This window comes from Bipolaris oryzae (assembly GCF_000523455.1).
Source record: "Bipolaris oryzae ATCC 44560 unplaced genomic scaffold scaffold_9, whole genome shotgun sequence".
Classification (NCBI taxonomy): Eukaryota; Fungi; Ascomycota; class Dothideomycetes; order Pleosporales; family Pleosporaceae; genus Bipolaris; species Bipolaris oryzae.
The window spans coordinates 202,100-218,200 of record NW_006911285.1 but is presented as its reverse complement, the minus strand read 5'-3'; the positions used below and the strand labels follow the sequence as shown (position 1 = coordinate 218,200).

The window sequence follows — 16,101 nt, the reverse complement described above, 5'->3', positions numbered from 1 at the left end:
TAACTCTCCCCCCTCCCCCAAGTCAACCGCACACCCATACCCAAACCCCGCCCCACAAATCTTATATTCCCCTACCCGCAGCCCGCACCTTAGACGACCCCCTGGTCACCTTTATTTTCCCACAGACTCAGCTACGCAGCACGTACGCCACCACGCAGCGCTAACGCACGCCTCATGGCTGAAAAGGCGAACAGGGTTGGTGCCTCGTATGCGGTTCACGCCGTTGAGTGGGTGGTTTTTTGGGGTCACGCGGCTCGATGAAGAGCTGGGTGGACAGCGAAGCAAGGACAAGCGCTCATGTGCTGTATGCTTCTTTTTTTGGTTGCGGCTGGTGTTTGGGTGGAGTCTTGGATCCCGGGATTTTTCGGAGAGGGCTGGAGGTGCGGTGGGCGGAAGGTATGAAGAGATCATGGGATGGGATGAATGTGGAGGTGAGAAGGTAGAGCGAAGGATGGGGTCAGGTGGGATGTACATGCGGTGAGAAGGGCAAGATGTGTTGGCGGGAAATGAGGTTGTGCGTGGTGTTTTCCGTTCTCCTCTCTCGAAACATCAACCCTTGAGATGGTATTGTCGATTCCATGCCTTTAGAAGCCTCACTTTTTTTCTTCTTTGTTTTCTGCCTTTTCAGCAGCGCGGGTGATAGGGCGGTATATGCGGAATGTTGCGGGATAAAAGAAGAAGAAGAAGAAGAATAAGAAAAAAGACACGACATCATCCGGCATTGATGGTCCATTGGCTGCGTCTCCAGCCTCTTGTCGAGACAGTAACGACGCCTTCACGGATAGTGTCGTTTTCTGGCCTGATATTTGTGGGGATGCGACGTGAATAGAGGATAGTCTCTAGTTCTTCGGGCCTTTTATCTGTAGGCGCTTCCGTTTTCATGCCCTCTTCTGTGATTTCAGCGACTGCGATTGTTGGCAAGGGAACTGGAAAGTATGGTGCGTCGTATGGTCCGGGAAGGCTCTGCGGCGGTGCTATCCATGGGTATATGGGTGAACGAGATGGTTCTAGAGTTTCTTGTTTGAGGGATTCAAGGTATTCGTTTTGGTTTTGTTCCAGTGATGGCTGATAAGTCGTGTCGTGACTTTGTGTTTCCGGGTCGGTGTTCTCTTTCGAGTCCACATCTGGATGCACCTGCTCTCCCGCAAACACATTCAACTCTCCACCCTGAGATGAATCTTTTCGTTTTTTGACAACCAAATTCTCTTGGCCCATGCCGGAGTCCTCCATCTTCTCATCAAAACGCAACACGCTTTTTCTTCTCCTTCCCAGAATACGTGCGATTGAGCGCAGGGTTATTACAAACAAAGAAACCAGCAGAACAGTGCTAAAAAGAGGTTGTGACTTGACTGCTGTGCGCCAACCATCCAAGCAGCCAACCCCAGTAGATATAGGGAGTGGAGGCATCGGAACAGTAATGACGACGGTGCGACGGATATAAGCCTTGGCACAGTGCTTCTAAGCAAGTGACGAATTAACAAATATAGAGACGCTGCAGGCAGGGATAGCTCTAGATTACTTTGGTCAGTAGACTGGACAGCAGCAAGGCGGCCTTTTCATACGACATACCTCAGAAAAGGGATGGGGCAACTCGTTAGCATAAGCACTAGGACACGAAGCCTCCGGTCAATAGTATCGAGATCGAGTTTTTTTTTTCTACAAGACTCGTGGGCAAAAGGCTCCAGTCCGTTCCTGTACAAACTTGCACCGGGGTCCTGGATGTTATCAATAAAAAGCGATGTATGGGGCGGGACAAGAACAAGCTGATGTGATGATGATGCAAAAAATACGGGTGTTACTGTTCCTGCATTTCGCTTCCCTCGACAACGATGCCATTGTGAATTACTTATTTACCTTTGACGGCGACATCAGCAAGCCCAGGTGACACTGAAACATGATGATTTCAAGATGCTAGCCCGCCGCGATCTGGTGGCGCTGGCAAAGTGCCACACGCTAGGATGAAGCGAAAGCCCGGATAGAAGGCGAATCGAGTAAAAGGTACCAGACATGGTCCATCTCAGCTGTATCGTGCGGGCGGCAGGCGCAACATGACAGATGCTACCAGGGAATCGGCTTAGGGTGGTGGGCGGTCTCAGCACGTCAACCAGCGTGCTTGCAGCTTGGCAGCTCCTTGTTCAGCTCGAGTGCGCAATGGTGGCGTTCGTTGTGGCGCTGGCCGCTCGGCATTCCGGCGGATTGGCAGGGGTAACCCGAGTCGCATCTCTGCGCCAGGGAACAACGGCGAGCTGGCGCGGAACGCATTCGACCATAGCCCTCGTGTGCCCTTTGGCGCCGCTACTGGTGGTGCACTGTGGCGTAATCATCGAGGCACAAAGGGGGGGTGGTGCTGCCAAGGCATCGTGTCCCGTGATGAGTGGGTTTCAGCTTGTGCGCAGACGCCAACCGAGAAGGCAACCCTACCCCCATCCACCAACAACCAACAGGCAAAACTGGTTATCGGACTGCAGCTTGACGCCCATGTGTACACCTCCACCAATCGCTTCATCGAAACAGCCGCCGTTTCCGCTCCATGTGGGCATGTTTACAGCGATTTCGTGCAGCAAATGATTGCCTCTACCATGTGAATGGTAACTGTTAGCGACTCCGGCTTCCATGGTTTCCGCAACTCTACCCTCACCGATTCTAGTTTCTTGGGCGTCAATGTCCGTCTCAATCTGGTTACCTCTTCTGCTACCCACGCTGTACACATGCTGCCACAATTCGTCAAAGCGCTCGCGATCTTCGATTCCTTGGATCCCGCTGTAATATCGATCCTCATCTTGATCGCATACTTACACATTTTAGCAGCCGGCCAGCATGGACCTCGAGCCGTCTTGTGCAAAGGCTAGCTGGCATCCACGACTAGACTGTTCGAAATGTGCTACGCCGTCAGCTAGATTTGCACGTTGACATTTCTCATTTGTTCAGTAATCCGCCGCGTACACATCTTCATGTACTTGTTGCTTGTTTTTTTTTGTTTGAAAGCCACCCACCGGAATTCTGTCATGTTGAACCACCGAGTGTTGAAAATGTTACAGCCATGTCTCAATCCGAGTATAGCAGCCACTCACACCACAAAGATGATATGCACATCGCTGTACAAGTATGCATGCATCTAGAACCCTGCTTGCAGAAAAGTGCAGTTTTTATGTCGGCGATGCTATCACGAGGCGAAACATCTCCTTCCAGCTAGTCCATAGTCAACTCAACAGCAGAAACTCAATGTACTATACCGGAACACACCGTGATTCGCGGTCATGGAAAGTACACAGCCCGGCTCATTTAGGCAATCTCGTCGTTGATATTAGTCTGCCTGAAACTCAGGCGTAGCGTCCTTCTCCACGGCGATCCCGACGCCACACCAGCACGTGATTCGCCTCGCGCACAAACACCTCGATATGTATGCATTAGGTCAATGGCGAGAATGCTGGCCAGACTCTCGGTAAGGGGCTGGGATAATCTTCTGCTGGCAGAAGATAGACAGCTAGACTATTGGAGGACGCATTGCCGCTTTCGAACATTCAAATTAGAACCAGTTGTTATGCTACGCCCCTTGTTTTCAGACTACCGTAACAGGCTTTCGTGGCATGTTTGTGAGCATTCTCCTAACTTGCGTCCTTGTAGTGTAGAAGAAACCGATACGTTGAAAACTGTTTTCTCTGGCCGACGAGTCAAGCACTAGACCAATGACCGCTTCATTCTCATGTGCAGTCCTCTTGGTGATTCCTATAATAGGCAATAACGTGAGCTGCTCTGGTATCTTGTCCATGGCTGTATCAAAGAAAATCTCTTGCTCCGTGTCAGAGTCTGGAGGGACGGAAACAGAATCGCTGCGATTCAAGTCCTGTGGAAAGACATGCGTGATCCTCGCGGTCTTGGGTTTGGCAGAAGGAAAAGGATTCTCAGTAATCCAGAGAATTGACGTGACTGGTCCAACGAGTCTTAAAAATCCAGAGCTGACTCGACCAAAGCGATAGACACTATCATGTGATACGCTTGCTTCTTCAAGTGTTACCAGGTAGTCGTTCGAATCGTAGTTATGCTGACACCACGCAAACGATATTTTGCCTTGGATGGAGGCCCAGGACCATGTCGGAGCTATGTATTCTTTGTACCTCTTTGGATAGCTTAGCCATTTATATGAGTACCCTCCCTGAGGTGTCTCAGTCGTCCTAGGTTTCCATAAAAGATACACCGGCAGTGACGATTGCCACATACCTGCAAGATATCCGTCTCCAGGTTCGCCTGAACTGGAAACTGACATGCTACTTGCAATACCAGCCAGTGCAATAAGTTTATCTTTAGAGAAGCTGAGACTTGCCATTGAGTACAGTTCCACCACTGCATCCCAGTCTCGAAATGCTGACGAGCTCTTCATTTGGGCATGGAGAGTAACTTCTTGAATAATGATAGGTCGGAACATTGTCGTAAGCCTATTCCGTATTCTTTTCATCATTGTTTCATTTTTGGGGGCTTCTGAGATGTACTTTGCGGGCCAGCGTTCGTCCTTGGTCTCATCTCCAAGATGTAGTTTCTTAATATCGATGAGTGGATCTCCGCATAAAGCAGCAGGTAGTCCGTTATGGTAGGTTTCGCATGCGGATAGCTCTCGACATTCCCAAAAAACCTGCTCATGCCCAAAATGTAAAACACGGGGTGAAAGGATTCGTTCTTGTAGTACCCATGCACGTCTATTCAGTGGTTCTTCCGTAAGCTTTCTGGCCCAGAGGCTAGGTGCTGGTACAACGAGATACCTGGTTTTTCTTCCCCGGTTATTTGACCAACAAATGTCAAGTTCCGTCGGTACTACCTCCCGCGGATTTCTTTCCCAAAAGCATCCCTGAGAGCTGTCGCTCGCACCTGTGGCAGCTATGTTAGCGAAGGAGTACCGGTATACATTGCTCATCGAAGCAGCTTCACGCATCCAGTCGTCGCTATCGTCTTGAATTATGCATAAAGAATCAATCCAAAGATAGCGTAAGTGGAAATTTCGGGCGATCTTGACTGCATCTCGGAATGTCTTTGGAAATTGTTGATAGGGAATGAGCTGCTTGAATTCCTCGATATTGCTTCTCGTTGTTCGAGGAAGTTGTACAGTTATACCCCAGCAGTGAGAGAGTGTAGCGTACTTTTGTTTAGACTGAGAAATATCTTTTCCATTTACCAATCGAACCACGTCTTTTTCAGAGGTGCCGACATCAAGCAATAGTGTGGGTGCCCATTGCTCTGGGGGAGAAGTGTTGCATCGGGAGTGGTTCTGGGAGCAATTTCTCACCCAATGTTCAATCAGATTCCAAGTCTCTGGAGAGTCTGTAGATACTGAAGGCTGGTAATGGGCATAGCCGCCTTTGAGGAAAGATGAGCTTTGATTATACGAAAACCATAGGATCTAGCCGACTCACCTTGAGGGTCCTCAATAGTTTCAAAGTAAAACCGCAGTCTAAAGCTTGCCGCGGTCTGTGATTGCAAGATCAATTCGAATGAATGCTGCCAGCTTGCTGAGGATGTGTCTGATTCGCAATCAATAGGGAATAACGCTTCCGGATCAGAAGAGTCCGAGTCCCTGTTGTATAGCCGACTAAATACAAGCGCACACATACAACAAGCGGTTTCAGCTGAACTTCTCAGAGATGAGAGTGATTGGTGATATGTAAGGCTTTTGTACCATCCAGTTACCCGTATTGTATTTAGTATGTCCTTGCATATTGTGCACAATTCTCTGGGAGCCGTGGAAACCATATCAGGAGATGCAGTAATATACTTTGTCGAAGGCCAGGTGTAGCAGTGAACATGGCGCGACGTTGCCTAAAGAACTGGTGGGATCCGGTCGGCTATAATATGCAGAGTGGCTGAGCAAGAATACCCCACCCACGTCTCGTACTGCAGCCTCATTTCTCTTTGCTTAGCGAGAGTGCTGCGCAATTTTTTCTGCCATGCCTTCCGTGTGTGTGTGTGTGTGTGTGTGTGTGTGTGTGGCTCGTCAATGTTGGTCTTTGGTGCCTCCTCATCGACGTGGGAGGGAGACTTGGACATTGAAGCATGCATAATCTCTTAGTTTCTTAGTGTGTAGTATCCATAGGCTCACGGATTTAGAGTATGCATCGTTCGTAGAAACTGCCCGCAATAATTTTGGGAAAACATATGACACTAGCCCTAGTGTTGTTGGCCGTAGCGCATGACTAGGAGGTCATTAAGAGACGAATCAAAATTATCACACAACAACCTTTTCTAGGCACAAAAGAGTATGCCCGCACGACAGCCACCCTCAATAACTTGGCAACCCTCTTGTAAAACTCTCAAAACTGAGCATCGAGCTGAAAGACCGGTCGGCCCTCCCTCCATTCGTCAAAGTCTTTTTCACCTGGCATCTCTCTGCCATCAGAAAGCCTGAGTCTTGGGAATCGTCTCGCCTCGCGGTTATAAATAGGCTCTTTTTGGGCCAACTCCTCATTGACTAGGACTAGAGCACCGGAATGCCAGCCTGCAGCACTGACCCGCAGAACGAAGTGCGCGCCGAGGCCATCTTCGCCGCCATCTTGATCCCAGGCTCTGGCTTCTTGTTCGAACCACTCACTGACTTCCCCTTGTACATCGGTATCATCATTCCACATTTGTTTGCGTTCATGGCTTTCTTGATCGTGTGCATCATCATGCACAGTTTGCGCAAGCCATTCATTTTTCCTTGCGTCGAACCAGACCTGGCGACCGGATGTGTAAGCATGAGGCAGCAAGCGCCCATTGGCATTGAACCTGTCGTACGAAATACCGCGAGCCTTTCCGACTACACTGTCATCGTTTGAGCCCAGGCCAAGCGCTCCACAGGCTGTATTCTCCATGCCATATGATGTAATCTTTCCGTTCGCGTGGAGTGCAAGGTAGTGATAATCGCCAAAAGCGACCGAGATAACGTCGTTGTGCTGCAGAGCCGGTATCTTTTTCAAGCCCGGTATGTCTTTTTGTTCTGGATTCTCGTGCAGATGCTGTATGCATGATTCGAGGTAGTTCTGGTCGCTGATTATAACCTCACCGTCCTTGAAAACAGCGAAGCTGCGGAAAGAGCCTTGAACATCGACAGGAGCGCCTTTCTCATGACGCAGTTGACGTAGCTCCACGACTCTGTCGATAGCGTTCTTTTCTCCAAATCTTCCGCAGAACACCTTGCCTAAGTCGGTGGTAAACACGACAAAGTGCTCCAACATAATGTAATTCATCACTGCTCCCACCTCTTCACTTAATTCTCTCTGCTCATCGCTCTCGCGAGCACCTTTGAGACGCTGATAGCCAGTCTTCGGGACTTCTGCATGTTCCATAACGAGCATGGTGTCTGTGCCTCCGTCACCATGATCTCTTTCAACTGGATCCCATATAACTATGCCAATACCATTCACAAGGGCCGAACTTCGACTCCACCCTGCTACGACTTGTTTGATCTGTCCAAAAGTAGATTCGGTGCTCGACGTCCCACGCAAAGAGAGCTCATTGATTTGCAGGGTCGCAAATTTGACTTGCAGAGCAGGTTCCCTTGTGTCGAACCACGACCATAGCCTGCCACTGTCTGAAAGCGCTAGTATGTGTGCTCGACCCGAGGAGAATTGGCGAATGGCAACTGCTGGCTCTTCGTATTGAGCTTGGGTAGCATTGGTTGGGTAACCTTCTGGAAAACGGAGAGCTTGGAGGGGGCCGGTGCCGTAGGTGATTCTTTGGCCATCAAGGACTCCCGCAGTATGCAAAGAGCCCTTGGAGGTGAGAAGGGTTGTCGACCAGCCTCTATACGCATGTGTTAGCACTTTGCACAGCTAAGACGGCACAAGCTCCACAAAACGTACCCGCATTGCATGTCTGCAATGACGCCCAGATTTCGCGTGTTGTCCATTTCTATCGGATGTGCTTCCTTTGAGTTGTAACTAGTAGGACGGCCTGGTCGCATCAGATTTGCCCTTATATGGGGCATGTGAGGAAACAAAGTGGTCTCGGGACGGGAAGCGTGTCCCAAACGGTTATGGCCATTCTGACCCCACGTGAAGACACGGCTCTGAGTGAGCAGCCGACGATACATCTTCTGCCACCGAACACCGTTATGCTGGACGACTGGCTGGTTAGGTACGCGGAAAGTGGTGCGGGTGGTGTAGCTCCAATAGGCGGGGTCGAGTCGTATCGAGGGCTGCTGAAACGATTTGCATGTACTGCACAGACTGAGGAAACTCTTTGCGTCTAGGTACGGGAATACGAGTACGAGGATATCGAGTGGGAGATCCGTGATGGATGTGACTCGTTCGGCCATGGCGATGATGGCGGGGCCTTTTTGAGGCCTGTTGTAAAGACGTACTCGTGCAGTCTAGGGATATGCTTCTGCTGCGTATAGAGCTGGCAGGTAAGAGATAGGAAGGGTAGTATCAGTATAGGGGATGCCTAAACTTGGTCTTGTTTGTGGTTGAATGGCCAATGACGCAACAAACACCTGCGGGGCTGAATGCGGGACATTTCCGTCCGGGCGCTAGTCCCGAACCGGTCACCAAACTTCTGACTCAATTCACGACTCTATCAAATTTCCGCCTGCCCAGCGAGGCTTACCACTCCACGCATTCTACGGCTCCACCTTGCTATTTCAGGCCACAGAGCTATCCACCAAGTTTGATAGCCCTCGGGAAGCCAGGTTCAAGAACAGGAGCGCAGGCATACCCCCACCACACAAGGCTAGCTTTCACCTGACTGGCCACCATCCAGACGCGAAAAGCAGCAACGACACAAGAGGCCCAACGCCATGTCTGAAGAACAAGCTACTGTGCCTGCGGCGGTGCCAGCGCTAGAAGCAACCGCCCCTACAGTTGCCCCAGCACCTGTCGAGGGTGCGCCAGCGCCTGCAAATGGTGATGCTACAGACGGACCTAAGAAACTCTCGCCAGCAGAATTAAAAAAGCAAAAACAGGCCGAAAAGCAGGCCAAAAGAGCGCAGGCCAAGGCCGCAGGAGGTACACCCAACCAACAGCAAGGGCCCCCGAAAGATGGTCAAAAGCAGCAGAAAGACCCAAAGCAAACATCGAAAGACGACAAGTCAAGACCTCTCCCAGTACGGCGACGGCCATCGCAGCAAAATGTGCCAAATTCAAAAGAACTAGAGAAGAAGTCAAAGAAAGACTTGAGTTCAAAGCAAACAGGCTTGTTTTTTGGCCACCTGTATAGCCAGCCCAAGCAGCAGTCCCTAGTCGGAGCATCAAAAGATGTACACCCAGCGGTCCTCGCGCTTGGTCTTCAATACAGCAGCTACACCATCTGTGGTAGTACAGCGCGCATGGTAGCCATGCTTCTAGTGTTCAAGACGGTCATTGAAGCCTACCAGACACCTCCAGGTAACAGCTTGGCTCGCCATCTTACCAGCCATCATCTCGGTCCCCAGATTGAGTTCTTGAAGAGCTGTCGACCGCTCAGTATTAGCATGGGAAATGCCATCAGGTGGCTGAAGGACGGTAAGTCTGCGCTTTGTACTCTACTCAGAAAGACATGGGAAGCAGAAAGTGCTATTGCTATGCCAATATCCTGCTAGAGTGTTCGGACCCAGTATGCTGATTTTTGGCAGTCATTATCAAAATAGATCCGTCGACCCCGGAGAGCGAGGCTAAGCGCGATCTCATTGAGGAGATTGACATTTTCATCCGTGAACGTGTCACAGCTGCGGACAGACTCATCCGCGACCTGGCAGCTACCAAAATCCAAGCAGGCGACGTAATTCTTGTTTATGCAGCCTCTTCTATCGTCGAGCAAACCATAATACATGCTCACGAGTCCGGCATCCCGTTCACGGTCATTGTGGTCGATTCCAAGCCACTCTTCGAAGGCAAGCAACTGGCACGGAAGCTCGCAAACCGCGGCATCACTGTTCGCTACTACCTTGTTACTGGAGCCTCGCACGCCGTAAAAGACGCCACCAAGGTCTTCCTGGGAGCCCATGCCATGATGTCCAACGGCCGTCTCTACTCGCGCGTCGGCACAGCTCTAATCTCCATGCTCGCCTACTCGCACTCCATCCCCGTCATCGTCCTCTGCCAATCCGTCAAGTTCACAGAAAAAGTCGCTCTCGACTCCATCGTAGGAAACGAGGTCGCCCCCGCCGAAGAAATGCTCTCCGAGGCCGAGCGTCGTGCTCTCCTCCCCCTCAAATCCCGTCTTCCCTCCTCCAAAACCGACGACAAAACGGGCGCCGAGGACATAGCTGCTGACACCACCGATGTCCTGAAATGGATCGAAGAAGCAAAGAATCTGCATCATCTTCAGGTTCTCTACGACGTTACCCCCGCTCAGTACATTAACATGGTTATCACCGAATACGGGAGCTTGCCGCCCAGCTCGGTCCCCGTCGTCCACCGCCTGAGTACGAACATATAAACTCCTGCCCAGCGTCATTTTTTCTTTTTTTGTTCAACAATACAGAGTTTTTTTTTCACGAAGCCAAGTACTAACACCCGGTGTTTCAGGAACTGAAGAGCAGGAAATTACGCCTTCCAAGAAGGGTATACGTCAGGCTACTGGGTGGTAAGAAGGGTTTGGTTGGGGAAAAAAGGCTTACTTGGATATATATCTTTTTTTTTCGTCTCGGGGGAATAGCCAAATGTGGAGTTTCTTCTAGTGTTGTAGAGAAGCTGGCTTTTTCTGGAAAGCTGAATTAAGACGGTAGATAGACAGGTTATCCTCTTGCTCCACAATTTCAAACTATGGCTTGCTGATCAATCCTGCTTGAGTTTTGTTTACGTTTTTAGCACCCCCAACTTTGTGTTTGGGTGCAAGTCCTCCGAGTTGATACTCCAAGTTGGAAATGCATGTCATTATGGTAAGTCGGCCAAACATAACCATCACCCTCGCAGTCTTGCACATTTATATGTATCTTACGGAATTTATTTGCTTCGCATTTTGCGTACATACTGGACACTTAAACAAACACATTGTCTGCTCGCCCCTGCCAGATCACTACGACTTATCCTTCATCGCCCGCAGCGCTCCCATAACATCAATCGGCTCCGTCTTACCAGTAACCTTCTGAAGCTCTGGGTCCGTAACACGCATGAACACATTATGCTGTTTCTCGTCGCCAATCGTAAACTTGCCCTGCGTCTGCTTGTTCTCTTGCGAAAACGTGTCAAGCTTCTTGATCGCATCGTTGTTAAGCACTGTCTTGGCGAATTTCACGTTACCCTTTGTGTACTCGTGTCCAGGGAAGACTTTGGTGTCATCGGGGAGTGCTGCAAGTGTTTCGTTCAAGGCTTTGTGCATTTGCTCGGGGTTTCCTTCGAAGAAGCGGCCGCATCCGCCGATGAACAATGTGTCTCCTGTGAAGACGGCACGGTCGTTGCCGTCTTCGAAGTAGAAGCAGATGCTGTCTTGGGTATGGCATGGTGTATGGAGTGCCTTTACGTTGATGGAGCCGATGTTGAAGGTTTCGTTGTGAGCAGGTGTAGTTGAGACTTTTTCGCAGTCGCGTCCGCCAATTATCGGCAGGTTGAAAGCTTTGAGCTGAGATGCGAGTTAGGGTTAGCAATCCAGATTAGGTGGTGTTCATTGAATCTCACGATTTCAGTATTGCCTCCAGCATGATCATGATGGCTTTTGAAAAAGATCAGCACGGTTCAGTTTAACAAACGGGGGGACTTACTGATGTGTGTTGATTATCTTTGTCAATTTGAGGCCTCCAGTAGTGGTCTGCTCTTTCAAAACAGGTAGCACTCTGTGTCATAGTTAGTAAGGTCAACGATCCCAATTGTTGCTGTTAAGCGTACTCTGGGGGGTGTGCCGGATCGATGATCACAGCCTCCTTGGTCTTATCATCGGACACTAGATAGGCATAGTTGTTGCCGGTACCTTCCCCTAAGAAATGCGTGAGCAAACTTATTGATGGAGCCTTCCATCAAGGTGCTCTTACACATGGGAATCGATTGGATATGCATGGCGCGGGCGGGCACGGATGAACGCTGCTTGGCGTTAGCTTTCACATCAACCCATGGAAACTGATGAGTCTATTTACTTTTGCAATGGGCCGAACAAATGATGATAAAGAACTACGCTTGATTGAAGCGGCGAGAAAGTTCATAAGGACGATAGTAAGAGAGATTGGTGGAATGTGGGAGCCATGCAATTGGAAGTGTAATGACGTGTTTGCTCTCTATCGATAAGAACGTCACGTGGAAAAGAGGTCCATATCTGGAAGTCACATATCATTCATCAGACTGATTGCACATATTTGTGTTCCTCATCAAGCCCTCTAGTCATAGCAATTGGAAACATATATGATTTCTTTGGCTCACATCACCGTGGTATGAAAGAGTTTTAGAGTCGATACATGCATTCATGTCCTATTTACACTATTACTACGCCTGGAAAAGAAGCCTAATCGTACGCCGTAACCATGCTCATACATTCGTGAAAATCATTTCGCATTACAAAATTCAATCATAGGAGCGACTTCAACCTCTTTTGTAGCTCTGGCTGAGCTGTTGATCCCTCACTCCGCAAACGGCGCTCTTGTGGATCATGCAGGGGGTCGCGAGTAACTGTGGCCTTGATCTTCTTGCCAAAGTACTCAATCTCCACTGACGCTCCTTCACTAATGTTGCTTGGAAGCCATGCGTATGCCACCGGCTTCCTGACAGTGTAACCGAAAGCTGCACTGGTGACATAGCCGGCTCTTTTGCCCTCGACAAAGACTGGCTCTTTACCCAGCACCATTGATCGACCATCGTCGACGGTGAGACACCTGAGGCGACGAGGAGCAGCCTTCTTCGAAAGCCTCTCCAAGGCAGATTTTCCAATGTATTCCGCCTTCTTATCCAGTTGGATTGCATACGTTACTCCAGCTTCCCAAGGGTTGTGTTCAGAGTTCATGTCAGATCCCGACGTTCGGATGCCCTTCTCGATTCGTAGACCGTTGAACGCTGCGCGACCAGCAGCGATGAGTCCGTGAGGCTTGCCTGCCTGCCATAGCAGATCCCAAAGACGCAGACCAAAGTCAGGCGTGGTCTGGATCTCCCATCCATACTCTCCTACAAAAGACTTCCGGAACATAGTAACAGGAATGCCTGCTATGCTGGTCCTCTTAACGCCCATGTAAGGTAGCCCTTTGTTGCTGAAGTCATCTGAGCTGACCGTTTGGATAACATCCCGAGCCCTGGGGCCCCAAAGACCAAGACAGCAGGTGCTACCTGTAATGTCTCGAACTTGAACCCATTTACCGGGTGTGTGCTTTTCCTGACGGCGGCCCTCGCGTATGAGGTATGCAAGGTCGGTCGCAGTGTTGGCACCCACCTGGAATAGATCTTCCTCGATCCTGGATACGAAAAGGTCGCTCAAGACACTGCCATGGGTGTTGACAAGCAAAGTATGAACGATACTGCCAGGTTGTGCGGAGACGTCGCTAGTTGTAAGTCTTTGGAGCAGGTGAACTGCACCAGGTCCAGATACCTCGAAACGGTGAAAGGTTGTCATATCGTATAATGCTACGGCATTTCTTGTCTTCCACGCTTCAGCGGCAGCAATTGGCGAATAGAACTTGGATGACCAGGCATCGCGGTCGACGGGCTTCCACTCGACTGGCAAAGTTTGTACCAATCCAGCGTTCGCCTCATACCAGTGTGGACGCTCCCAGCCTCCAACTTCGAGGAAGAATGCGCCTTGTTCTTTCTGTCGGGCGTAGAAAGGGCTTACTCGGAGGTTTCGGGGGCTCTCCTTTGGTGCGAGAGGGTGGATAATGTCGTAAATCTCAACAAAGTTCTGCTGCGAAGTTTCGCTGACGTACTCTGGGCTAAGCTGAACTTCTTCGAAACGTGTGAGCTCGCACTCGGAGATGTCAACAGTTGAGCGGCCCTCTGTCAATGTCTCTGCAACGGCCCGAGCCACACCAGCTGAGTGGGTGACCCAAACAGCTTCGGCGACCCAGAAGTTGTCGATGTTAGGAGCTTGCCCAACCACGGATCCACCGTCAGGTGTGAACGAGAAGATTCCGTTGAAACCGTCTACAATTTCAGTTTGGCGCAGAGCGGGAAGTAATTCCTTGGTGGCTTGCCAAGCTGGCTCAAAGTCCTCGGGTGTAAAGTCCAGTCGAGATGGCATACTCTTCTCGTCGACATGCTTGGGAGTGACACCCAATTCAGAGGCTTTGACAGGCATTGGGCGATGGCCGTAGTAGCCAATGCCAAATTGCTCTCCATGCTCCCGATAGTATAAGTCCTGGTCTTGGTGTCGTAGAATCGGGTATTCAGCGTTCATAGCGTTGATCTTTCCGTTAACTTCGCGGTTCTGGAGACCAGGGACAGGTGTTGTCTTTGCGTACTGGTGACCGAGAGGAAGGAGCGGAACCTTGAGACCGATCATAGCGCCAATCTCCACACCCCAAAATCCTGCGCATGAAACAACTATATCTGCTGATATTGAACCGTTGTTGGTTGTGACACCAGTTACTTGGCCGTTTGCTTGCTCAATACCCGTAACAAGGGTATGTTCAAGGTACTTCACGCCGGCGTTGCGTGTGTTCTCGATGAGAATTTGTGTCGCGCGAGCTGCCAATGCGAGGCCATCGCTTGGGATGTGTAGACCACCAAGGACGATGTCCTTGTTTAAAAGAGGATACTTCTCAAGGCACTCTTCAGGAGTGATCAAGCGGGCCTCGATACCCCAAGACTGTGCATATCCATGCTTGCGCTTGAGTTCTTCCAAACGCTCGGGTGTAGTCGCAATCTCCAAGCCACCCAATTGGTTGAAGCAGTTTTGTCCATCCTTCTCCAAGGCTGATAGCTTTTCGACTGTGTATTTTGCGAGTAGCGTCATTGTTTTCGAAGGGTTTGTTTGGAAGACTAGGCCGGGGGCGTGTGATGTTGAACCGCCCGGCATACTCAGAGGGCCCTGCTCAACAACGGTGATGTCCTTCCATCCTCTTGAGACCAGCTCATCGGCCAGGTTGGTGCCGACAATTCCGGCACCGATAATGACAACACGCTGAGAAGTCGCCATTGCGAAAGAACAAAGGGAGGATTGATGATTGACTGGTTTCCAAGAGCCGTAGGAGGCGCTGCTCTCTTAAGACTACTCATGCTGGCGATAACGGACCATGCTGCAATACTTGCCCATCCCAGAAGCCGAGACTAAGCGTGATTCAGAACTTCAATTGGAAAAACATCTCGCGTGATGATTCGAGCGGTAAGTGCTGGATCCAATCCGTCCTTCGCCCCGCATGCTGACCTGACGACATTGGTGGGGAAGATGCCAGTCGTGGATGTAGGGTCCTGATGTCCATACTGGGCCTAGTGCAACATCTGCCGGGCAAGAAGAGGCAAGCCGTGGCGACACTACATAGCTTGCAGCAACCCCCGCCTCGCGCGTGCGCAACACCATCCGACTCTTCCTTCACTCGACACACTGCAGCACTTCCGTCTGTTACCGCGCCAGGTAAGTCATCATAGTATGTGGAGCTTAGTATGCTCTTCCCCCAGCGAGAATTCTCGCTCCTTTTGTCCTGCCGAGCAGTGACAACGAATGCAACCTACTGCAATCCAACTATTCGAACTCAAGCAATCACTTGCTGTAAGCATTGAGAGTGATTGTACGCCATCAACCCTTACAAAGATGCATTCCACCCATCCACTGCGACAAGCCCGGACACCCTACCATCCCATCAACAGCCTAGCGACAACACTTTCCTCAGATACCCATTCGCACGGGCTGCTATTCGAGAGCGCCAATCCGCCCTGAACAGCCCCTGCAACGCATTCTGGCCAAGACGAAGCAATATGCAAAGCCCATAGAACAAACGAGTCGTTGCCATGGCCTGTAACCCACTCTCCCCGTCTGGAGCAAGCCCATATCGAGCTCACGGCTCTGTTTCCCAATTGCCTTGAGTGCGAAGAAGCGCCTTAAATATTTCCCACGACATACTGGAACTACGGAATCCCCGTAATTGAGTTTGCAGACCGTCTCGACGCCTATTAGGTGGAGATGACGAGACGTGACATGTCACTGTGCTGTCTGCACCTGTCAGGCAAGCTCACGACTACGGTTGCCGAAAACACTCAAGGCCTCCCGAAACTCCCACACAAAGGGCGATGAGGGGTAACACCACATTGCTTG

The 16,101-nt window shown here is 50.4% G+C and overlaps 7 protein-coding genes across 7 annotated transcripts; 1 reads left to right on the top strand and 6 right to left on the bottom strand.

The window, feature by feature from the left end:
• Nucleotides 1–711: 711 nt before the first annotated feature.
• On the bottom strand, nucleotides 712–1,230 carry COCMIDRAFT_1366 (uncharacterized protein; the record flags this gene model as incomplete). Its single annotated transcript, XM_007685303.1, has 1 exon — nucleotides 712–1,230. One exon carries the CDS (start codon nucleotides 1,228–1,230, stop codon nucleotides 712–714), a length of 519 nt encoding a protein of 172 aa, XP_007683493.1.
• An 862-nt stretch (nucleotides 1,231–2,092) lies between these two features.
• Nucleotides 2,093–2,800, bottom strand: COCMIDRAFT_22515 (uncharacterized protein; the record flags this gene model as incomplete). Its single annotated transcript, XM_007685326.1, has 3 exons — nucleotides 2,093–2,309; nucleotides 2,422–2,760; nucleotides 2,793–2,800. 3 exons carry the CDS (start codon nucleotides 2,798–2,800, stop codon nucleotides 2,093–2,095), a joined length of 564 nt encoding a protein of 187 aa, XP_007683516.1.
• A 759-nt stretch (nucleotides 2,801–3,559) lies between these two features.
• On the bottom strand, nucleotides 3,560–5,739 carry COCMIDRAFT_83276 (uncharacterized protein; the record flags this gene model as incomplete). The annotated part of the gene is made up of 2 exons (XM_007685392.1): nucleotides 3,560–5,346; nucleotides 5,403–5,739. 2 exons carry the CDS (start codon nucleotides 5,737–5,739, stop codon nucleotides 3,560–3,562), a joined length of 2,124 nt encoding a protein of 707 aa, XP_007683582.1.
• Nucleotides 5,740–6,296: 557 nt separating this feature from the next.
• On the bottom strand, nucleotides 6,297–8,281 carry COCMIDRAFT_22513 (uncharacterized protein; the record flags this gene model as incomplete). The annotated part of the gene is made up of 2 exons (XM_007685325.1): nucleotides 6,297–7,767; nucleotides 7,827–8,281. 2 exons carry the CDS (start codon nucleotides 8,279–8,281, stop codon nucleotides 6,297–6,299), a joined length of 1,926 nt encoding a protein of 641 aa, XP_007683515.1.
• A 480-nt stretch (nucleotides 8,282–8,761) lies between these two features.
• On the top strand, nucleotides 8,762–10,531 carry COCMIDRAFT_1363 (uncharacterized protein; the record flags this gene model as incomplete). The annotated part of the gene is made up of 3 exons (XM_007685302.1): nucleotides 8,762–9,464; nucleotides 9,575–10,366; nucleotides 10,470–10,531. The coding sequence occupies 3 exons, from the start codon at nucleotides 8,762–8,764 to the stop codon at nucleotides 10,529–10,531; spliced, it is 1,557 nt and encodes a 518-aa protein (XP_007683492.1).
• Nucleotides 10,532–10,959: 428 nt separating this feature from the next.
• Nucleotides 10,960–12,076, bottom strand: COCMIDRAFT_83160 (uncharacterized protein; the record flags this gene model as incomplete). Its single annotated transcript, XM_007685391.1, has 6 exons — nucleotides 10,960–11,502; nucleotides 11,559–11,592; nucleotides 11,642–11,713; nucleotides 11,766–11,853; nucleotides 11,909–11,957; nucleotides 12,011–12,076. 6 exons carry the CDS (start codon nucleotides 12,074–12,076, stop codon nucleotides 10,960–10,962), a joined length of 852 nt encoding a protein of 283 aa, XP_007683581.1.
• Nucleotides 12,077–12,435: 359 nt separating this feature from the next.
• Nucleotides 12,436–14,988, bottom strand: COCMIDRAFT_83186 (uncharacterized protein; the record flags this gene model as incomplete). The annotated part of the gene is made up of 1 exon (XM_007685390.1): nucleotides 12,436–14,988. The coding sequence occupies one exon, from the start codon at nucleotides 14,986–14,988 to the stop codon at nucleotides 12,436–12,438; it is 2,553 nt and encodes an 850-aa protein (XP_007683580.1).
• Between the last annotated feature and the right edge of the window lie 1,113 nt (nucleotides 14,989–16,101).